This window comes from Microtus ochrogaster, chromosome 19, assembly GCF_000317375.1.
Source record: "Microtus ochrogaster isolate Prairie Vole_2 chromosome 19, MicOch1.0, whole genome shotgun sequence".
Classification (NCBI taxonomy): domain Eukaryota; kingdom Metazoa; phylum Chordata; class Mammalia; order Rodentia; family Cricetidae; genus Microtus; species Microtus ochrogaster.
In genome coordinates, this window is record NC_022021.1 from 56,298,726 (window position 1) to 56,321,425 (window position 22,700).

The 22,700-nt window shown below is 43.9% G+C and overlaps 1 protein-coding gene across 6 annotated transcripts in view; it reads left to right on the forward strand.

The window, feature by feature from the left end:
- Pde4d (phosphodiesterase 4D) overlaps positions 1-14,385 on the forward strand; it is an 851,276-nt gene extending 836,891 nt beyond the window's left edge. For all 6 annotated transcript variants that reach the window (XM_026783770.1, XM_005356778.3, XM_026783771.1 and 3 more), the window contains 4 exons: positions 5,825-5,979; positions 7,838-7,960; positions 8,630-8,812; positions 9,599-14,385. In XM_026783770.1, the coding sequence (XP_026639571.1) occupies positions 5,825-5,979; positions 7,838-7,960; positions 8,630-8,812; positions 9,599-10,015 (878 nt within the window). In that variant the 3' untranslated portion in view covers positions 10,016-14,385. The remainder of the gene's footprint in view (positions 1-5,824; positions 5,980-7,837; positions 7,961-8,629; positions 8,813-9,598) is intronic.
- Positions 14,386-22,700: the final 8,315 nt, after the last annotated feature.

Consider the following 22,700-nt stretch of genomic DNA (forward strand, 5'->3'; position numbering starts at 1 on the left):
ATACAATGAGAAGTTGGGTTTTAATGGATGCCTGAAGGACGTAGAGGTCTATGGACACAGGGCCTAGAGAAATTGAAACTCCAGGTGGAATGCTGCTGTGTTCTCGTGAAGACAGTACAGATAAAGCAACCCAGAAAGTGCAAATAGCTTCAAAAAGCTTTGACTGCACCATCTGAAAGGTATTTATGGTAAAAAGATCATTTGACTTTCAAGTTTTATTTTCTGAAAACGTAAACGGTGTGAAAGGTACCGAACATGAATGGTGTTATATTTTACTTGGAAAGAGAATGCTTTGTTTATAGGAAAGATGCCCGAGTTTGGGGAGGAAGATTCATTCACACTCATTGGTATTCAAAGCATATGTCTTTGGGTTTCCGAGAGCAGAGAGACATTACATCAGAGTAAGCCGGAGTGGAATCTAGATGCCAGTGTACATACTTTACAGAGATTATCAAGCTCTCATATCATTTTCACGGTTTCCCATGGCTGTAGTCGTGGTTTATATAGAGATCTTTGTCTGTGCAAACCTTTGAGATAAGGACAAAATCATTTTTGACAATTATGATTATGCAGAGAACAGGGCCGAGCAAGGTCTTGCTCATAATAACTTGTGTTGTGCTATAAGAGACAACCTAACAGGTGATATCTTGAGATGGAACTTCATGCAGGAGGAAGCCAGGCAGGGTCAGGGCATGGAGCACAGATGAAGTGAGGGGGAGAAGGGTAGTTTTAGAAACATGTTATTTAGAAGTCTTTTATATTAAAAAAAAAAAAGTATACTTTATAACAATTTCACACTAACATTTTCATGTATGTCTAAATACTTTGACTTTATGTCATGATGTTATCATACATGTACGTAATAGACCTTGATCTAACCCTCCCTCCACCACTGCCTTCTCTTTCCTGTCCTTCACCCTGGCTCCTTTCAGTAACCATTACACAGATGACTGTTTCGTGCCACCAGTGACTCAGAGACATAATGGAGCCTGCTGTCCTGTCAAACACTGGGATAAGCCCAGCTAAGTGACAGGAGTAGAGAGAGGGCGTGGCTTTCACTCTTGGTGTAATACCCTCCCCCCCATCCCCCACTCCATCACACCCCTCACCCCTGTACTCTGACCTGCTCCCAGGCTGCGCAGCTTCACCAAATCTTATTCTCACATGTAGCAAGTTCCAGACCAGCCAGGGCTACATAGTGGGTGATAACAATAATAATATGTTCATTGAAAAGTAGAAGAGACACAAATGAATTAACTTGACTCTGTTAATAGACACTAAATTACCCATTTCCTTCAGAGGATGTCACTTTGAAAGTATATACTCTGAGTAAAATCTCTCATTTTATACTTTTCAGAAATATTGCTTTCTTTGATCCAACAGAAAGCCTAGATGCATTTACATTTTCCTTATAGTTATGCCACCTACATTTTATCTCCTGAACTCTTGCCAGTTCTGAGCTTTTAACAATTTAAGTTCAATTTATCTAAATTTTTGAAATTTTTATAGAGCTCTTTTTTAGGCCATCACATTTCTCCCATGTTGCAATTAGCTCTGTAGAATAAAATTTGTTTAAGTATATTTACCCTGCCACAAGATTAACAGGAAATTCTTGCCCTTAGTGCACTACCGCAGCATTGGCAAAGCAACAGCAAGCAGGCTTTGCCCTCTGCAAGCTCACAGTCTAAGATGTATAGTTCTAGGGCTACCTAGAGAACTGGAAAATCTTAATTTGTGGTGAGCCAAAGGAATGTTTCTGCGTGAAGTTAGCATCTGAATTAGCAGACTGAGAACAGATCACCCCGACCCAGTTGAATGGGCACCACCGCCAACTCTTACGGGCCCCAATACAGTAGATGGGGTGAAGGGAGACAAATGGCGTTCTCAGTCGGAGCTGGGACATGTGTCGTCCCCTGCTCTCAGACATCAGTGCTGCTGGTTAGCAGAGCTCCCGACTGGAGCTGGCACTTATATCATTTCCTTCCCTGTCTCAGGCCTTTGGAAGGACTGAGTTGCCAGTGCCTTCCTTGGCTCTCCAGCTTGTACAAGGCCTGAAGATTGAGGCCATTCTTGGCTTCTATAAGAACCTGAGCTAATTCCTGCAGTAAACAGAGAATCTATATCTGTCCTTCAGGCTGTGTGTCACTGTGGAAGCATGACTCTTGGAGACTGGGCTTTAAAAGGTGATATAGGAGGACTGGAATTCTAAGGATGCATTTTCTGGGTTGCTTTGTGTTTCTAGCGCTGTCTCATCTCTTGGATTTGAAGCACTGATAATTCTATTCCTTGTAGTAAAGAACATACTGATAGGCTGTATTATGAAGTCTATACAGAGATACTCACAATGAGCCTCAGGTACTTCATATCAACCCCTGGTAGGATACGAGATTCTGAGTGATTCCATATCTTCCCAGCACTTCTTAGGAGATTTGGGGAACGTGATGACATTGCTTGGTTGCTCCCAATGTCACTGGACCAAATGCTTGTTGAACGTGATGAGCCCTGGGATAGGAATTCCCAGATCAGGCACACGTCAAAGGCTTGTGTTTCTGGGTGTGTCAGGACAAGAGCCACCTTTGCTGCACTCGCAGAGATAAATTGCTGAAAGTCCAAGTCAGAACCACTTTTCATGACTGGCTCAAGTACAGTGAGCTCCCAGCTTTTCTAGGACATCTGCTGTTGGTAAAATGACCTTGGTTGGGAAATAGATCCAGCCAAAGTCCAGGAGCTCCATCCCTTAGTGAAATATGGAAGGGTCCAGTGGTATGGGGCATGCTGGGCCATCCCTTCTAAGGTGAAAGAATAATTACATATCACGCTTGTTACACCCGAGAGAGGACCTCGTGATCCCCAGGCCTGGATGGATTTTGGAGCCACATTCTCCTCACTGGGGTGTGTCACTCTGGCCTATTACCGAATGGCAGGAAAACTGTTGCTAGCTTATTTCATGACTCAGAATAAAGGAAGTCTCTTTCGGGGTCTCCGCTGCCGTGTAAGTAAGTGCCTCGTGACTTCACTGGTCCAGCGGTGCTTGGGCTTGCCAGTAGCAGACGGAGTGGTTGTTTGGAGGGCTCAGTAGGCAATTCATGGCACAGGATTGTAGGATTTTTGGAGCAAGGCCTTGTTGTTTTCAAAATTAAAGTCAATAAGATAGAAACAGCTCAGCAATAAAACCGAAACAACAATTTAAAAATAAGCATTTTTTTTCTCAAAAAGAAAAACCCAGCGCTGGGTGGATTCACTGTTAGCTCCTTTTTTAAAAATTATAACATCGTCTTGAAATGAGGACTCTGGAGACAGCTTGCCTTTAAATGGGTGTCCCAGCTGTGTGATATTGACAGTGCCACCTTTCCTAAGACTCATTTTCTTCGTTTATGAATGGCTATCACATTCAGATCTTCCTAAGAGAGTTGTGAGCATTGAAGATACACCATGGCAACCACTTGCAACACCAGGGCAGCTGAGTCCCCTGAGTGTGGCAACTTAGGATATTTTCTTCTTGGTGCTTTTAAGTTAGGAAGAAGGTTGGTGCTTTTAAGTTAGGAAGAAGGGAAGTGTCTAGTGGAAACCAGATGACCAGAAGTAACCTTTAATTTTGTTTAGAGACTCAAGTCTCTAAGTAGGTTGGGAGGGTCAAGGAAGCAGACTATGTTCAGAGAGAAGATGCTCTAATGGTCATCGAATGGTCCACAGTTCTGGGATCGTGTTCAACAATCAAGAATGATTTCATAGAACCCCTGACAGAAGAGTGGCTGGTCAGCTAGCCTCTCCGCCCATCCTCCCACGCCTTATTGTCTGTGTGTACATTGTGTTGCAGTGTGAACTTTAAGGACTCCACTTACAAGTCCTGGGTTAGCATCTTTAGCAGGTGCTATAGACCCTTGCCTTCTGTCTTACATGTGACCAATTTCAGTGACAAGTTAAATGATGACCCTGGGGTTCAATTTGTTAAATGCTAGTATTTTTTTTTTTTTTTTTTTTTTTTTTTTTTTTTGTCATTTAAAACTAAGATTTTACTACCCGGTCCTGGTTGCCTTCAGTAGCATCAGACTGGAGCAGCTGATTACCCAGACTGAGTAGGTGATCTCCACAGAACAGATCACCTTTCTGGAGGCAGCACCCTCCCTGCCTCAGCTTGCCCTGCCTCTCACTATAAATAAGAGGGAATATAAACCTGTTAGTATTTCTGTAAGTTCAGGTGAATCCTATGTTAATGTCCCTTATCTACATATATGTTTATTCTCCTAAAAGGACCCTGGTAGATGAAGTCATATTATTTCTATGAGTTAGACAATATTATGCCTTCCTGCCAGCATTTGCTTGTTTAGTATGATTAAGATGTGTATATAACAGTGTCTCATGCTCAGATCCCATATCATTTTAAATTTCTGTCTTCTACATGTTTATCCATGGGCTTTCATAGACTATTTAAAAGTAAATTTGATCCCTATCATAGAAAAGAGCAAGACTTAGTCAGACATTACCTTTCAATGCTATTTATTTTTCCAGACAAAATAAAAGTGAACCATGAACTTGCACATCTACTCCAGAAGCTCTGCACTCTCCTGTTTCTGGTGTGGAGAGCAGTGGATTAGATGTGCTCTTTCTTTTGTGTGTAGTTCTCCTGAGATCATAGGGTCTCCTTGGGGAGCACATCCCAAGCCTCCGTTGTCCTAACTCCTTCAAAGCAATCAGTAAGGAGTATGATGCTTGCTCTCAGAAGAAGCCACTGGCTGTATTTTTTTAGAGCCTTAGTGACAGTGAATATTGAATACCTGTGCTCTCAATCTTGACAGCTACCTAAGGAAGCAAAATAAAGTGTCTTGAAACTCTTAAAGATAGGTGTGGTGAGACGGCTCAGTATTTAAGAGCACTGGCTGATCTCGAGGACCAGGGTTCAAAATCCAGCACCCACAGGGCAACTCTCAATGGGTAACCCCAGTTCCAGGGGAGCCAATGCCCTCTTCCAGCCTACGCAGGCATCAGGCACACACATGGTACAGATACACACATTCAAGCAAAACACTTATACACATAAAAATAAATCTTAAAAACAAAAGGCCTCCTATATCCAGGTCTGCTGCTGGGATTAGGAAGAGGCAGAGTATCTTCCTGCCATCAATCCACAGATCTGAAGCCATACGCGAAGTACAGAATCTCTCTATCACGAGTCTGTAGATGGGTGTGCACAGGGTGTGCGGAGCCACGGGCAGGCAGGAAGGCAATTCACACTCTTAGAGCACTGAGCACGGCCAGGAGCCTCAGAAGAGGAAACATTTGTGGTGTGTGTGTGTGAAGGGTGGTGGGGGGGTCATTTAGAAGGACAAGCACCATGAGCAAACCAAATACTGGAACTTGCTCTGTGTATAAACAGCCTTGCCCCCGTGATCCGACCACCATATCAGGGCAAGTGTTCCACAGTGATCAGGAAATGACACCTCCTGCCTAGGATGTGGCGCAGGTGTTAGAAATAATGCCACAGTCTGTTGAGCTAATGGCTGATTCTGAAAAGATACTGGCCCACTTCTTCCACACCAGAGAATTGTCTGAAAGGACCACCTAGCAGTCAAATTGCAATTGCCTCCTAAGATTCGGGCTTTCTTTCAGTTCTTAGATTATTTGACATGTTTGCTTGTGGGAAAAGACATTCAGGGGCAACTATATCCTAAACACAAGGCATCAAAAATCTTGGGGGTTTGTTTCCAGACCAGCCTCTAACTCGTTATCCTCCTGTCTCAGCCCCTGGAGTTACCGTATAGTTTGAAGAGTGAGAGAGACACTAAGTAAGTAGCCTTGGTGACATTGCCCCTGCTCCTTCTTCCAGACTCAGAACTTGCCTTGATGTACAACGACTCCTCCGTTCTCGAGAACCATCACTTGGCCGTGGGCTTCAAGTTGCTCCAAGAAGAAAACTGTGACATTTTCCAGAATCTGACCAAAAAGCAAAGACAATCTTTAAGGAAAATGGTCATTGACATTGTAAGTACCTAACAAAACTGATTCACGTTCTTAGAGATGATACAGGGCTAGATTGGGACGTGGACCTGTCGAAACTGCCTCTGCTGCCCCTGGCAGTGTTTGACTATAATAGCATCTCTGTTCTTAACAGTTGGGATTTAAGACCAGCAGCATCCGTCAGACCCCTGCAGGCTCCCTGATCTCTGCAAGCTCCCTGAATCCTGGCCAGTTGCTTCTGTGGGCCTCCTCACAGTGCCCCTGACCCCTTGGTTCCTCTGATCCTTCCCCCCCCCCATTCTCTGCCGAACTCCCCAAGCTCCATCTAATATGTGGTGTTATGCTGAGTAGCTTCCTATTCTTGTGGGATTGCTAACAGAGGATCAGGGGCTGTCTGACTCTTTTGCCTACTTGTGAGACCCTTTTCCTCCTTTCTCGGTTGTCTCCTCCAGCCCTGATGTGATACCATGTGCCCAGTCTTACTGAAAATAGCTATGCCATGTATGGGTGTTTGGGTGATGTCCCTGGGAGGCCAGCTCTTTTCTGAGAGGAAGTGGAGGGTCGTGGACATGGCAGAGAAGAGAGACCTGGGGAGATGGGAGGGGGGGAACTGTAGTCAGGAGATAATATGAGAGGAACTTAAACCAGAAGACTTAGGATGCAGGCTGTTTTCTTCTCTTGGCCAGAGACAGGCAGAGAAGAATGACTCAGCAAATACAGGCCATTCCCTGCAGCTCCAGCGGAGTCTGTCCACCTCCCACCCACACAGAAATCCCCTCAACTAGACTCTTTTCCCTGCATACATTATTCAGAGGAATCTCTGGGTAGTATAAAATTATACTTAAGTTTTTTTTTTTTTTTTTGGTTTTTCGAGTCAGGGTTTCTCTGTGGCTTTGGAGCCTGTCCTGGAACTAGCTCTGTAGACCAGGCTGGTCTCGAACTCACAGAGATCCGCCTGCCTCTGCCTCCCGAGTGCTGGGATTAAAGGCGTGCGCCACCATCGCCCAGCTAAATTTTTTTATATTAGCATTCATCTTACAGTTTATTCTTTTTTTTTTACAACTCAATCCAAGTTCCCCTTCCCACCCCTACAACTTCCCCACCCTATCCCCCATCAGCTCCTCAGAGATGGTAAGGCCTCCCCTGGGAAGTCAATAAGTCCTCCCATCACCCCCTTAAAGCAGGACCAAGCAACTCCTTACCCCCGCCCCACTTCCCAGTGCCTAGGCTAAGGTATCTCTCCATAGAGAATGGGCCCCACAATAGGGTTAGATTTAAATTGCACTTATTAATTTCTGTTTGGGTATGTGTGCACACACAAACTCCCTGGTGTACCTGTGGACTCAGAGGATGGTTTGTGGGAATCAGTTTTTTTTTTCCTTCCACCGCCTGGGTCCTAAAGATGAGATTCAGATCACAGCCTTGGTGACAGGCGCCTTTACCCACGGAGCCATCTCGTCAGCTCCCGGTGTACACTTTTACCTTTATGCTTTGTTGTTCACAGGGAGATGTCATTCCTCCTAGATCAGCAAAACAAACCAACCCAAATACTTTGTATCCCAAGTCTATCCGAGTAGCCTTGAGTCAGCTAGGTACAGTACAGTATGGCTCCCTAGTTCAGAACAAACACAGGAAATAAGATGGGATATTTACCTTGAAAGTGGTGGCCAGGTACTTTAGGTTTCTGTGTTTGTATGTGTTTTTCTGGGCTCTGGGAAAACTTGAGAGCCAAGAGGAAAAAAGCTCCCCATTTCCACATATCAGTAGAATTCAGTGTTTCTTTCTTTTCGGACTCAAAATAATTTCTCTGTCCATTGGCAGTTTTGTTTTGTTTTCTTCCTTTCGGCCTTCTTCCCTCATGAAATAATCTTTGCCTTGCTAGGTACTTGCGACAGACATGTCAAAGCACATGAACCTGCTGGCTGACTTGAAGACGATGGTGGAAACGAAGAAGGTGACAAGTTCTGGTGTCCTCCTCCTTGACAACTATTCTGACAGGATCCAGGTAAGTCGGCGTCTGTGTTTGCTCTTTATGCATACGTCAGTGACTCTGCATGAGACAGGAGCTGTTTCTTCTCTGTCCCATCGTGTATATGAGACAGGAGCTGTTTCTTCTCTGTCCCATCGCGTATGTCCAGAAGCTACAGGCAGGATCTTTAGCTTCTTTTTTTTTTTTTTTTTGAGAAACGTGGTTTTCGTACAATATTTTTCTGATCATAGCTTTGCCTCCCCACCCACTCAACCCCCAAGTCCTTTTCTCCCTTTCATTTAGAAAGCAAAACAGAATTGAAAAAAAAATACAAGAAATACATATATAAAGAAAATCCATACAAGCACACAATTAGAAGTCATAATATACAGGCAAAAGACAGATGAGACAAAGAAAAAACGTACCCAGTCCGTTGTACTTAAACAGGTAAAATCTTATTGACCTGTTCATGTGCATATACACTGACAACAACATAACATCCGAAGACCAGCCATTTGAGCATCATAATTCATGAACACAGCATCTCTTAGGTGCATAATTCAGAACTATTAATCAAGTGTGAGCCGCAGAGCCCCCCCACCATGGTTGAGCCATTTGTAATAAGCCTGACACCACATGTATTTTTAAGTGTCACAGTCACCTGATGCAGATTCCTAGAGTAAAGCATGCCTCCGCCCACCTTAGGTCCTGCAGAACATGGTGCACTGTGCAGATCTGAGCAACCCCACGAAGCCGCTCCAGCTGTACCGCCAGTGGACGGACCGGATAATGGAGGAGTTCTTCCGCCAGGGAGACCGGGAGCGGGAACGTGGCATGGAGATCAGTCCCATGTGTGACAAGCACAATGCCTCTGTGGAAAAATCACAGGTAAAGCCCCAACTCAGGGAACGGGCTGAGCCACAGCTGAAGCGGTTGGCTGTTTTAGCTTCACACTTCCCTGCATTTTATGTTTTCCTTTTTGATAATTAATTTGGATTTGACACGGTAGATTTCACTGCTGTTGATGAGCCAAAGACTCTTAGGATTTACAGTCGTACAGCCACACATATTTTACTATAATTCATTCATGTAACTGTAGCCATCTAATGTACTTCTGTAAATAGAATACTTGGCTTATTTCAGTTATCTGGGTTCTCTACAAACTGACTATTCTCAAATAAGGTCCAGGCCCCAGGCCCAACTATGTAAACAGCTGAAAAAATGAAAATGAAATTTATGCCCTGGCAATGCTGAAGCATGCATGGACAGCCCATATATGGAGGTTCTGTTGAACTTGTCCATATTGGGCTTCATGGTCTAGTTGATGACCACTGACCAAGTCTTTTCCTCAAGAGGGCACCAGATCTCATTACACATGGTTGTGAGCCACCATGCGGTTGCTGGGAATTGAACTCAGTGCTCTTAGCTGCTGAGCCATCTCTCCAGCCCATGTAAATAACTAGTATTCTCTACATTGTAAGCATCCCTTGAACTAAGAGTTCTAACTTTGGCCAGCTAGTAGCCACACTTACACCATCTGTTGACTCCCAATAGTGATGAATGTACGGAACCCAAGGTAGTAGTTTTCTATGCAGGCTCAATGGGGAACCGTGGTTTGGTTGAGCCTTTTCGAGGTTCTTAGTCCCCACTGAATTTCTCTTCTTTTCTGACCAGGTGGGCTTCATAGACTATATTGTTCATCCTCTCTGGGAGACATGGGCAGACCTCGTACACCCTGATGCCCAGGACATTTTGGACACTTTGGAGGACAATCGTGAGTGGTACCAGAGCACAATCCCCCAGAGCCCCTCCCCTGCACCCGACGACCAAGAGGAGGGCCGGCAGGGCCAAACTGAAAAATTCCAGTTTGAACTAACTTTGGAGGAGGACGGCGAGTCAGACACTGAGAAGGACAGCGGAAGTCAAGTGGAGGAAGACACTAGCTGCAGTGACTCCAAGACGCTGTGCACTCAAGACTCGGAGTCCACGGAAATTCCCCTGGATGAGCAGGTCGAAGAGGAGGCTGTAGCAGAAGAGGAGGCAAGCCAGCCCGAAACTTGTGCCATAGACGATGGCTGTCCTGACACGTAACAGTGTAAAGACTGTCTCACTTTTTTTTTTTTTTTTTAGTAGAAAAATTGTTTCCAAAGTGCATGTCACATGCCACAACCATGGTCACACCTCACTATCATCTGCCAGGACGTTTGTTGAACAAAACTGACCTTGAACTACTCAGTCTGGCGCTCAGGAATACCGCAACCAGTTCTTTCACCTCCATGTCATCGGAGCAAGGGGGAACCGTCGTCACCAACACGATTTTGACGTGATTCTCAGCTTGGCAGAGCTGACAGAGCGGAGAAAATCAACTCCAACTGTTTTTGAGGGAGCTTGGCTCATCGGGCTGCCCCAAAGTAGATGTAGATGGCAGGATTTCTTCCTTTAAAGAAGAAGGAAGGCACTTGAGGGACGGAGTGAACTCGCAGATAAAGCAATGAAAGTGTCATGAACAGGACACAGCATCAGTCTGTGCCCAAGAGGAGGATGAGCCGCAGAAATTGCATAATTTTCTAATTTCAAGTCTTCCTGATACATGACTGAACAGTGTGGTTCAGTGAGCCGCACTCACCTCTACATTTTGTATGATATGTAAAACAGATTTTTTGTAGAGCTTACTTTTATTATTAAATGTATTGAGGTATTATATTTAAAAAAAAAACTGTTCAGAACTTCATCCGCCACTGGTTATTTTTTTCTAAGGAGTAACTTGCAAGTTTTCAGTACAGATCAGTGCTACTACACTGGATAAATCTCATTTACAAATTTTACTTGCACCTTAGAGTTCATAGCAATTAACTGATTTGTAGTGATCTCTTGTTTTATATACCAATGACTTCCATACCTTAAAACAGAGAAACAACTTTCTGTTGCCGGAAACCCTTTTTGTAAGTGTCGGTTGACTCCCCGTCTCTTATTTCAGTCCTCCCCCCAACCAGGAGAATTGCTCTCCGTCACATCCGTGGTGTGCGAAGTGAGTATTTATCCTGTAATCCTTTCTGTGCATTCTGTCAAATGTGTCTTAAGCCTCCTGGAAGCTCAGTCCTCAGTTGGTGTTGGCCGAAGTCAATGGGCCATATAGAAATACCCAGTAGCTGAGAGTCGTTCTGTTTCAGGCATCTTCCTACCTGCTGCCTTCTGATGCCTTTTTCTTTCTCTGTGTCCCTTACAGTCACGAACGACACATCCGCCCATCAGTTTTACTGTTGCTCACAGACGGGTACAATAAGAGAGACATTTGTCCTTCACTGTACTGTCTAATGTGTGTTCCAGCCTCTGCCCGTGTTCTAGGTGGGGTCTTGTCAAGGGTGTCAGTGTCGTTAGGGTTGACGTTCCTTTCTGCCACATGGTTGGTTCTGTGTCATCACTAGCTTTTCCCTCTGGGGTGGCAGAGGGAAACACGCTAAGTTTGCATTCGCAGTTCTGAAGAATGCTAGCAGACTCTCTCAGCCAAGACCGGGACAACTGTGGTTTGAACTGCCCATGGACGTAAGACCTCCATGAGGAGTGTCCCTGGAAAGTCACTCTAAGGGTAGCAGCTCCTTTCCCAGAAAATGGTCATCGTTATTATTGCTCCATAAGCTTGCCCTATAGGAAGGACTACTTCAGACACACAAAATTGATGGTGCCACTGGCACCAGGGCGGGGTAGTTATACAATGCAATCTAAAACCTCGGATTGACAGACTCTGCCTCAATACAATATTAGGAGGGAATTCCAGATTTCAGCCCCAGGAACCCTATTGATTTTTATATATTAACTCCCAGTGTTAACTTGCAGATCGTAGTCCGCCTCAGACAGCATATGTATAGTCTGAGCCTTAGGTGGATCCTCGGAGTTTGGAGCCCATGTTAATTTTTTATTTTTGGCACCCAACCAAATGGGGAGTAAAAGAGAGGATGGTATATAACCAAATGAAAAATCATAAGTCTGAAAAAACATACCTAAAACTTCTCAAGGAAGTTGTGGGCTAGTCACTGAGAAAATAAGTCGTCAGCCAGGGAAATCACCCAAGCTGAACTGAAACCCTGTTTCAATCTCTTTGGTCCCAAGGATGCTTAGAACCTTTGCTACAAAAAAGGTTTCTGATCTTTACCATAGGGCAGGATAAGAATCAAATAACTGACCGCTGGAGTGCCAGCTTCCCTTCCTTGTAAAGAGCAAACAGACCATAATCTGCCTCGTGTGGCCAGACTTTTCACAAGACATTTGGGCACCTGTTTCTCTTTTCATTTTATGTATCCCTGAAGGGGCTCCCGAAGGGCGGGCAAAGAGTCTAAAGTTGATTTCCCCCTTCCTAAATCATTCTTACTTCCTCCCCTCCCTCCACGTGGCATTTCCCCACAGAGTGCCTGCAGTCTTCACAATGAAAAGAACAGCAATATGTCATAAACAGATCCATACCTGCCAGGGTTGGTAACCGCACTAACGGAGCTGCGTTGGTTCTTAAGGGCACTGTGTTACAACGGCAGCCACCGATGGACAATCAAGCTGTAGCAGACACATAATATCCAAGAGTTAGAGACTAGCGTCCATACCTACTATCTGTTCACCACCCCTACCCCCCTTTACCGTGCCCTTTGCTCACTCGCTCTCACCAAAGTGTGGTTCACAACACACACTGCATTAAAAAAGAACATCTTTATACAAGTGGCTTTATTTCCTAAAATGCCATAAGAAAATGCAATATCTGGGTACTGTAAGGGGGAAACCAAGTCCAAGTTTGCATAAAACCAGTACATTTCAGCTTGCAAGTTACTGAAGGCGATAACGCTGTCTTCATTTTGTTTTCCTTCACATCAGTTCAAAGATACGAGTAAACAGTATAGATAGAACAAAATGCAGATAAGGAAAGAAAAAAAACTTGAATGAAACAGATTTTACAGAAAGCTTTATGATAATTTTAATGCATTATTTATTTTTTGTGCCATGCATTTTTTTTTCTCACCAAATGACCTTACCTGTAATACAGTCTTGTTTGTCTGTTTACAACCATGTATTTATTGCAATGTACATAATGTAATGTTAATTGTAAATTATCAGTTCTTATTAAAACATCGTCCCATGGTGGGATGGTGTTGGCATATTTGGAACCTCTTGGGGAGAGAATGAATGAATGGTGTGTATACATACTCCTTGTACATTTTTCTTTTCTTCTGTAATATAGTCTTGTCATCATAGAGCTTGTTTATGGAAGATTCAAGAAAAATATAAGATACATAAAGATATATAAATTTAAATATCATAGCTGCAGGTCTTTGGTCCCAGGGCTGTGCCTTAACTGTAACCAATATTTTCTTCTGTTTCGCTGCATTTCAGAGTAAGGTGATAGTGGCTTGGGCTGGGCGTTTTGTATCCACACGCTTCCCTGATGGAATTTCTGGCAATAGCTGGATTTTACAAAGACTAGACATCACTGCTGGAGAACCTCCTGACACTTTTGAGATGCGTGCTCCTAAGCACCTGTTTCTATGGAGCATGGGCTGCATGGATGGTGACTGTTTCCCAGCTGAATGCCGGGAGCCATTTCACTTGGACAAACGGCATTGGTTTTCTTACTCCCAAACCTGTACTAGAGAAACATACTTCTCCAGTGATTATGGAATGGCTTGTTGGCTTCTGGACCTTACAGGAAGATGAGTTTGATTTGAAACAGGAGGCATGGGTCACTCATCTTGGTTAGCCCTCTGCTCACCAGCTTCCTGTCATACCAAAAAATTATACAATTTTTAATACTATTTTTTTCTCCAAGATCAAGTTTATATATGTATAATACATAATACACATGTATAATACATATACATACACACTGTTTGAATATATACGTATGTATACATGTAAATCATCTAACTTAAACATAGTTCTGTGACGATGCCAATTCCCATTTTGTAACGAACTCATGTCTCTCTGAAATAGTTTCTGTAAAACGTCTGTCCTTGTAGGATTGTTAAGTGTGACCTTGCACAATGGCAAGTCCTGAAAGCCACGAGAGCTTCCTGGTGGAAAATGTGGCCACGTCTCACTACAGCTCAGCCCTTAGCACGTGTGACACAGTGAAAAGACAGATTCTTTTTTTCTAGGAAAAACGAGCCTCCTGTTATTTTATTTTTTGACACAAACTGTAGATTTTAGCAGCCCTGGCCCAAAGGAATTTGATTACTTTTGTTTTAAACAGTACAAACGGAACACTATACTTACAAAATACATCCTTACAGATTTCAGTTTTTTTTAACTGTTTCCTTTCTTTGGGTGTGTTTTCCGCGTGGTAAACTGTGTGTGAGCATCACAGATGGTGATTCTGTTAGTGGTTTCTTAGCCTCTCCTACAGCCCATGGGGATAGTACTGTACATCAATACCTTCATATAAAATTTTTATATGCAATGAAAATAAAAGCATGGGTTGATTCTGCCTACTTATGATTTGGTCTTTTCCAGAGAAATCATGTTTTACATGGCATTTTACTCAGCACACATTTCCAGCAGTAGTGACCACTTTGTGATGTGACAGACTAGGTAGTGATCTCATATCAGGACAGATATTCATAACTGGGTGAAACCAAATGATGCTACTCTTTTGATATAAAAATCCCTTAGTTCACTTATATGACAGACAAGATGAAACACACTGCTTTCTAAGGAGGTCCAGGAAGGGGCCACCTACTTTTAATCTATCACTCTGATGTTCAAGAATTACTTAGACGCCCATCTGCATGTGTCAAGCTTGTGGGATTTGCAGTGCAGGAGATATAGGTCTGTTCCCCTGGGCCTTGTTCTCTGGGTGACAGAGGCATGGGATGGTTGGGTACACATGCCAGCAGAGCTGTGGTCAGAACAGGGAAGATGCTCAGTGGCGCTTGAGAGGAGGAAGGAGAGCCAGGCAGAGAAAACATTTGCAAAAAACCCTGAAATGTAAATGAGCTTGAGATACCTGGAGGAGAGTAAGGACAGGGAGGGCCTGCAGGCCTGGAGCCCAGAGGCCATTTTTAGTTGTCCAAGGTAAAGAACATGCTGAGCTGTCACTCGGTCCTCTCAGCCTCATTTGATTTTCTATGTAACACATCAAAAATTGATAGGCATATATCCTTATTTATTGTCTGTCATTCTTAACAGTATATGGGTAGAGACCAGCAAGGTCTTCCTGGCATGTTCCTAGCTCTTACAATAGGGCTTGGAGCACAATAGGTGCTCACTACATTGAGTATGGCTACTGAGTTGATAATGCATGTACAGATATCTTGCATCTATCTATGCTGGCTTGATTCCAAGCCCTACCCCCCACTGACCTAAATGCAAAGATGTCCAGGTACCCTCTATAAAATGGCGTGTTTGCTCATAGCTTGGGTACAGTATTCTATCTACTTTAAATAGTCTCTAGATTTTTTTTGCAATAAATGCTAATAATGAAAATAGCCATAACGTATAGTGAATAGTGACAAGGAAGGCCAGTTTTACACATATTCATTATATAGGTAGTGCTTATCGGGATATTTTTGGTCTTTGATGAGTAAGCCTACAGAAGAAGAATCTATAGAGAAGGCAGAGTGTAATTCAATTTGAAGATATTTGATAATCAGAGGAAACATTTAAAACTTAATAAAAATATTATTTGTTTGAGTTTTGAGCTTGCTAAACCTAGATAGGGTTTAAATCTTTCTTTATTGCTAATAAAAACTTCAACTTCTCACAAACCGTGGGATAAAAATCAACACATTCTTTATGATAAATGAGAAGTAAAGAAAGCACAAATTTGTTCCCCAGATAATGTCCAAACCATAAGCAGCAGAATAAAGGCCATTAAATACAACATCTCAGCACTGCATAGTCCCCTCTAGCAACATCAAAGCAGTAGTCATGTGGTGTCTGAGGGCTGGTGAGATTTCTCACTGGGTAAAGGTACCTGTTGCTAAGCCTGGGGGATGGAGTTTGACCCCCAGGACTCACATAGTAGAAGCAGAGGACTGACTAATGGAGGTTTTCCTCTGACCTCCATCTGTCTGTCATGGCACTTTTACCCCTACCCACCCACACACACAAATAGAAATAAGTTTTTAAAAAGACGTGCCTGAGGCAGGTGGATCTCTGTGAGTTCGAGGCCAGTTGTGGTCTACAAGAGCTAGTGCCAGGACAGGCTCCAAAGCTACAGAGAAACCCTGTCTAGGAAAAACTAAAAAAAAAAAAAGTAAATAAATAAATAAATAAAAAGACGTGCCTGGTGTATTGCACTTTCCGTGAAAGCTTTCCTTTAAATAAGTTTCCAACAAGGTTCCTAATCACGATATGAGAGTCCAAAGAACCAACTCCATTTTTCCCTACCTGTCCCTCATGCTGAGAGGCTAATCCGATAAATTGAGCCTATTCACTTACTCCTCCAGGCTCAAGCTTTGACCCCCAACAGCGACATTTTACCAACAATTATCCCAATCACACCCTCCCTTTTGTAGAGAGCACTAACCAGGTCCTCTTACTTCAGTAGGCTGTCCTGCACCTTTTCTTCTGAAGCCAGTGGCATTTTCCCACAGCACTCCCCAAATGTCAAAATATCTCATGCCCAATGAGTAGAGTAGGTACGAACCTTAGTTCATGAACACAGATGTGCAAGAAATATGACATTGTCTCACCTTTAAATCAGCTCATTTATATCTTACAAAACTGATGGAAATTTCATCTCCGTGGTCATTGCACACCCTCTCTCTTCCCTAATGATCAAACACTCATTTCCAGGCTAACTGGGGTACCAGACTAGATAAGCTGTTGTTCTCACCTTCATGGTTCTCCTGGTGGTCCCTGGAGCCTGATTTGTCTCTTATGTGGTTTATGAAAATCATTGTGATTCCTGGAGCTCTGGCTTGGTGTTCTACTTCCATTGGACTCCAGAGTTCTATGTTCCTAAGATGAGCCTGGCCTCCCTCCCCATGTCTCAATGTTACCGATGGGGATCCCAGTATGGGGCAAGGGGTGGGGCAATTTTGGTTTCCATGTTTTTGTGTCTCAAAGTAAAGAATTGTACCAGGGCCACATGCCAAAGTAATAGAAATAGAGATGGTGTTCTAAGAAAGAGAAAAATATTCCAAAGATGGTATGAGCTAGTGGACTGGAAAAAGGCATTTGCTCAAAAACCGCCAAGGCATGAGACTCGTGACCTTTTATAGGTCATTTTCAGTATATACCTTTTCTTGATTTGTGTATTACAGGCTTCCCTCAGGCCTATTCTGTTTGTTCCCTGCAACCAGGTAGGGAAAAGTTCCCATTTTTCCAACTACCTTCTTTAACATTTGAATCTTGATATTGTTAGCTCCAGTTCTTATTTTCCTGACAGAAAGACCCATGGAAATGCGTGCATGCATGTGCACACACCACACACACACGCATTCACACGTGCATGCACATATATGCACATACATAGAAATACACTTTTTTTCCTATACTGTGAGTCTTCTGTCTCTAGGCTCTCTAGCTCTCCCCACCCACTTTGTTTCTCAGTGGGTTTTGACTTTGAAACCAACAAGACCAGAAAGGGTTATGACTTCAGTCTTCGATCTCCACTATATAAAGTAGCTGGCTACTGGAATATAGAGAAGAGAAAGATATAGGAAGAGCATATGATAAACATGGTTGTTGGTTGACATTTAGACCCTATGTTGTACACTGAAGGTCTTGAGATGGGGAGGGAGTTGAGAACATCCCCCTGCAGAAGCCATCAGACCCTCCTACACATCCTATATGGAATGTGTATATGGAGGTATGAGGGGACTACCATTCCTTCCTGAAGTATCTCTGGTCTAATTTTACCTCTGATCATCCTTTCTCTCCCCCCACCTCAATTACAGGTTAAAGTACTTGAGATAAGCTTTGAAATAAGGTTTTACTCATTAGTCCAGGCTGGCCTGGAATTTACTATGTTATCCAGTATGGTCTAGAATGCATGATAAACCTCCAAACTCAGTGTCCCAAGGTTAGAATTACCAGTGTGTGCCAATATACACAGCACGCTTGAGAATGTTAATGTTCTGACATGAAAATCAGTAGATCCCTTTCGCATTCTCCCAGATCTCCAAGCCAATACCTTAAATGATTCACCCATTTCATTGCTACAAAAATAATGATGCTAAAGAAGACTGACAATTGAACATGGCATGCCCTCACTCATAAATTGATACTAGCTGGAAAGCCTATGTAGTCCATGACCCCAGAGAAACTAAGTAACAAGAAGAACCCTAGGAGAAACATATATAGATCCCCCCCTGGGAAGGGGAAATAGACAAGATCTCCTGAGAAAATTGGGAGCATTGGGGGAAGAGGGAGAAGAACTTGAGGGAACGGATGGTCAAGAAGGGAGAAGGACAGAGAGCAAGAAAAGAGTTATCTTGCTTGAGGGAGCCATTATGGGGCTAGCAAGAAACCTGGCACTAGAGAAATTGTTAGGAATCCACAAGGATGACCTCAGCTGAGACACTAAGCAATAGTGGAGAGGGTGCCCGAACTGGCTTTGCCCTGTAGTCAGATTGATGAATATCTTAAATATCACCATAGAACCTTCATCCAGCAACTGATAGAAGCAGAGGCAGAGACCCACGGCAGAGCACTGGGCTGAGCTCTCAAAGTTCAGTTGAAGAGAGGGAGGAGTGAGAATACAAGCAAAGGTGTCAAGACCTTGATGGAGGTACTCACTAAAACAGCTTACCTGAACTCATGGGAGCTCACTAACTCTGGCCAGACAGGGAAGGGACCGACATTGGACCAAACTAGGCCCTCGTAATGTGAGTGACAGTTGTGTAGCTGGGGCAGACACGATTTATCCCTACTACTTGTACTGGCTTTTTGGGAACCTATTCTCTTTGGAAGGATACCTTGCTCAGCCTAGATATAGTAGGGAGGGCCTTGATCCTTCCTCAAAGCAATGTGCCTTACCCTCTCTGAGGAGTGAATGGGGGGTGGTTGGGGGAGGTAAGTGGAGGGAAATGGGAGGAGGGGAGTGGAAACTGGGATTGGTAGGTAAAATGAAAAAAAATCGGTTTTTTTAAGTAAAATTAAAAAAAAAAAAGTAGAAGACTGCCAACTAAGACTCCTCAGCCCAAATACTGAAGGTGATTATTTACAAACACAATTACAGCAGAGTCCTCATCACTGCCCCCTTTTTGTATTGATCAAGGAGTAAAACAGATTATTGAAATGTCCTTGACTTCCTGCCACCTTCCTTCATTAGAAATGTCACAGATCATTGTGCAATCCCAAAAACTGGACGACAGGTTCTAGTTCAGACTCATTTCATTGACCTGCTCACCTCAGCATAGATCGACAGTTATTTACAATGAGGAAAAGACCTGGATAAAACTATAAAGGATGCAGGGCGGCGGTGGCACACACCTTTAATCCCAGCACTTGGGAGGCAGAGGCAGGCGGATCTCTGTGAGCTGGAGATCAGCCTGGTCCCCAAGAGCTAGTTCCAGGACAGGCTCCAAAGCTCGAGAGAAACCCGGTCTCAAAAAAAACTATAAAGGAAACAAAAGTCAAAATAAAGAAATAAAGATAAGAGACGGACACATGCCACTGGACAGAGGCTCAGGCAGGGCATGAAGGCAGAGAAGGTTTTAGTGGCACTGCTCACAGTGTACCTGAGGGACCCAGGGAACAGCCCCGGGTGAGAGAGCAGTCGGCACAGAATGGAGCCCCTTTTTACCAGCAGAGCTGTTCAGCATGGCCTTTGCAGTCTGCTTAGAACAGTTTAGCCAACAAACATGGCTTCTACAGCCAAACCCTGCAAATGCCTTGTCTCAAAAGTCCTATCGTCTGACAGGTGATTTTTCTGGTGGTCATTGTTCTGAATCAAAAACCAGAATGAGTATAGAGGGGGGAAGCCCTTGCTCGGTGCTCAGTTCATGCCAGGCACCGCTTGTACCTGGAGCCTGCGTTAATCAGGGAAGCAAGCAGTCTCTCACCTCAAGGACATCTTAACACTTTGCTCACTCTTTTCCCGGCCCTGCTTTGTTTCTCGCTGCTCATTTGCAGGCTCTAGTCAGGGAGACAGAAACCTTAGATCACTCCACCATTGCCTCTCCTACCTTCCTGGAAGTCAAGGTCAAGGATAGGGATAGAAACCATAGCTGGCTGCTGCCGTTCAGGCAACCATGTATAGCAAGAGACTGCTTAGCAGGAAACTACTATGTCACTGAAAACCACATTTAGTACCATATGGAATTATATCCCGTGGTCAAAGACATATTCTAAAACCAGCTGCCTGGATCAGTGATTGAAATACATGATGGGTGGGCTGGAAACTTTTTTTAAAAAGCATGGATGAGGGAAAAATAGAAAGTTTAAAAACATGGGCCCTCTGTTGACATGGCATTCAAGAGCAGTGACGATATCCTGAGTCCCCTGGGGGATCCAGCTCTTAGTTCTTGACATACTGTGCGGCGATTAGAAGATCACATGGAATTAAATCCCTCACAGGTCCCCCACATCAATCACTGGCGGGTGCCCAGTGCCTCAGCTACATGACGCCCTAATGTCCTGCATACTGTCACCTCTCTGCTTATACCTTTAGAGCTAGTTGAAACCCTTGTCTCCGAAGCCTTTTCCAGGAGCATTTTGTGCATTCTGCTATAGAAAACCAAAAGATCAAACTGCAACTCAGCTTCTGGCCATAAAATCTCCAGGGGTGTTAATAAACATTCCACTTAACTTTTATGTGCCAGAGTCTGGGTGATGACATTCAGGACCCCATGGTGTTGAGTTTCTCTGTTCTGGCCTTGCAAACATAATCTCAACAACATTCTAATGTGTTGTATCTGATTTAATGATACATATATCGCTATAGGCCCTTCAGCAGGTGACCTGGTCAAGGTCAATCTGGACAACAGTAGAATTGACCTGTTTGGTCAGTGTCCATCAATCTAGAAAAGAATGTGTAGCCAACTACTGACTTCCTTCAGCAGTAAAGGAAATCTGACATTGGCTGTTACAATGGGGTAATGATTGCCAATACAAGTGACTGTGGTGGTTTGACTAGGAAAAGCCCCCATGGACTCTTGTGTTTGAATCCCATAGGGAGTGGCACTATTAGGAGGTACAACCTTGTTGGAGTCTGTGTGGCCTTGCTGGAGGAAGTATGGGGGTGAACTTTGAGGTTTAAGTCACCTTCTGCTGCCTGCAGATGAAGATGTGGAAATCTCAGCTTCTTCACCAGTGCCAGTCTGCCTGCGTGTTGCCTTGCTTATCCCCACGATAATGAACTGAACCTCTGAAATTGTAAGCCAGCCCCAACTAAACATTTTCCTTTCCAAGAGTTGCCGTGGTCATGGTGTCTCTTTACAGCAATAAAAACCCCAACTAAGACACTGGCAAAGCTTTAATGGACAAAAATAGTTAAATGTCATAAAAAGTAGAGATGAAACTACATGGAAAAATCCATCTCTCTAAATAAGCAGTAACATATTGGACAGAAATCAGCACCTTTTCAGCCTTCTACTGCCCAGCTGGATTCTTTCTTAGCAGGTAGGTTTTCCTCTGCTTTAGTAATTGAATGAAACCATATAACGCAGGGCTTGAGATCGGTCATCACTTGGAGTATCCAGAGGGGCCAAATTATGTAACACAGATGTTTTAGGGAAAAAATCCCTCTTGGGGATGGAGAGCTTTGATCACTGAGAACCCCAAGATAAGGAGCCAGGTTTGTTCATGTCCTTTCTCCATGGATCACTCAGAGGTCTGGCTCCTCTTGGTGTACAAAAGGACCAGACCTGTATATCCATCTCCACCAATAAGTACCCTTCATGTGACCTGTAGCACTCCCTAGATCCTCGGTTCTCAACCTGTGGGTCATGACCCCTTTGGGAGTCACCAATCAGATATCCTGCATATCATATGTTCACATTAAGATTCATAACAGCAGCAGAGTTACAGCTGTAAAGTAGCAATGAAATAATTTTATGGTTGAGGGTCACCACAGCGTGAGGAAGTCTTTTAAAGGGTCACAACATTAGGAAGGTTGAGAGCCACTGATCTAGATGCTCACGGTGGGAACATGTCTCACACCGTTGCCTCACACACACCTGCTTCCTGCTGTGCGTGCGTGCGTGTGTGTGTGTGTGTGTGTGTGTGTGTGTGTACCGCTTCACCTTCTTTATTTACCTTAGTCGTGTCTTCCTCCCCACCACTCCTTAGCAGCTTACACTCCCCAAATGAATCATCATCATCCCTTCTCAGGCTCTGGTTGCTAGACACTTTGAATTATATGCTGCCTGCTCACGCTGAACGGCAGGTGCCCAGTTTCTGCAGACATGTGCACGTCCACTGGTTAAGCCTGAGTTAGAAAACAGGCAGGACGGTGCCTCTTCCTTGGTTTTCAAGGCTTAGCTCCGCGTCGGCGCTATATCTGGTTTTTATTAAATGGGAAATGAGCAAGGCAATTGCCTGAATGGTTGAGTGAAATTGATGGGGAAGGAAGAAGTGCTCTAGGATGGCTGAGATTGATAAGCAGGAAGGGACAGCCACGGAGCCAGAGGTGCCCAGAGGAGAATATGAGAACACAGGGGAAGCAGCAAAACGAAAGGTGTGGGGAGTAGAGAGTAATGCTTCAGCTTTGGGAAAGATTCGTTCCTACACTCAGTTGTTATCCCTGCTCAGCATCATCCTGACTACAGAAGCCAGGGGTTTCTCAGTGAGGTCCAGAGTTTCCTGGGAGATGCAACATGGCCTTTCTTCCATTGACTGATTCTGAGTC